Source organism: Penaeus monodon, chromosome 19 (assembly GCF_015228065.2).
Source record: "Penaeus monodon isolate SGIC_2016 chromosome 19, NSTDA_Pmon_1, whole genome shotgun sequence".
NCBI classification, from domain to species: Eukaryota; Metazoa; Arthropoda; class Malacostraca; order Decapoda; family Penaeidae; genus Penaeus; species Penaeus monodon.
Window position 1 is genome coordinate 44575292 of NC_051404.1, and position 437 is coordinate 44575728.

The 437-nt window shown below is 36.4% G+C and overlaps 1 protein-coding gene across 1 annotated transcript in view; it reads right to left on the reverse strand.

The window, feature by feature from the left end:
• The window catches only part of LOC119585416 (dual specificity phosphatase DUPD1-like), a 29227-nt gene that overhangs the window by 4212 nt on the left and 24578 nt on the right, over nt 1-437 (reverse strand). The window contains exons 4-5 of the mRNA XM_037934078.1: nt 288-402; nt 6-117 (exon numbers count right to left, since the gene is read on the reverse strand). Coding sequence (XP_037790006.1) covers nt 6-117; nt 288-402 — 227 coding nt within the window. The remainder of the gene's footprint in view (nt 1-5; nt 118-287; nt 403-437) is intronic.

The following is a 437-nucleotide window of genomic DNA, read 5'->3' on the forward strand; positions in this document are numbered from 1 at the left end:
CTTACCTCCGGAACTTAAAGCATCCTCTATGAAGTTGGCACCAGTTTCGAAATGGACGGAAATGTTTATGAATGGAAGATCAATAAGATTAAGGCCTAAATATACTATGGAAGGATCCTGAAAATAAAAAATATTGCTGAATTAGTCGATAACTGGATTTAGTGAACAAAATAAGTAAGTAAATAAAATGAATGTGTTCTCTTAATTGAACAGTATAAGATCTACGCTTTGCCTTCTGGGAGATAATGAAAAATCCATTCACATAGTGTATTTAGTGTACCCCTTACTTTGTAGTAATCTGGCCCTGTTTTTACGGGAGCAGGTCCACACGTATTTCCAGCTGCGTTTAATATGTATGAAATGCCGTGGCGAAGAAGATACTGTTCATTCATGGCAGCGTCACTGAAAAAAAAGAAAACTTTTAGTTAGTGGACACC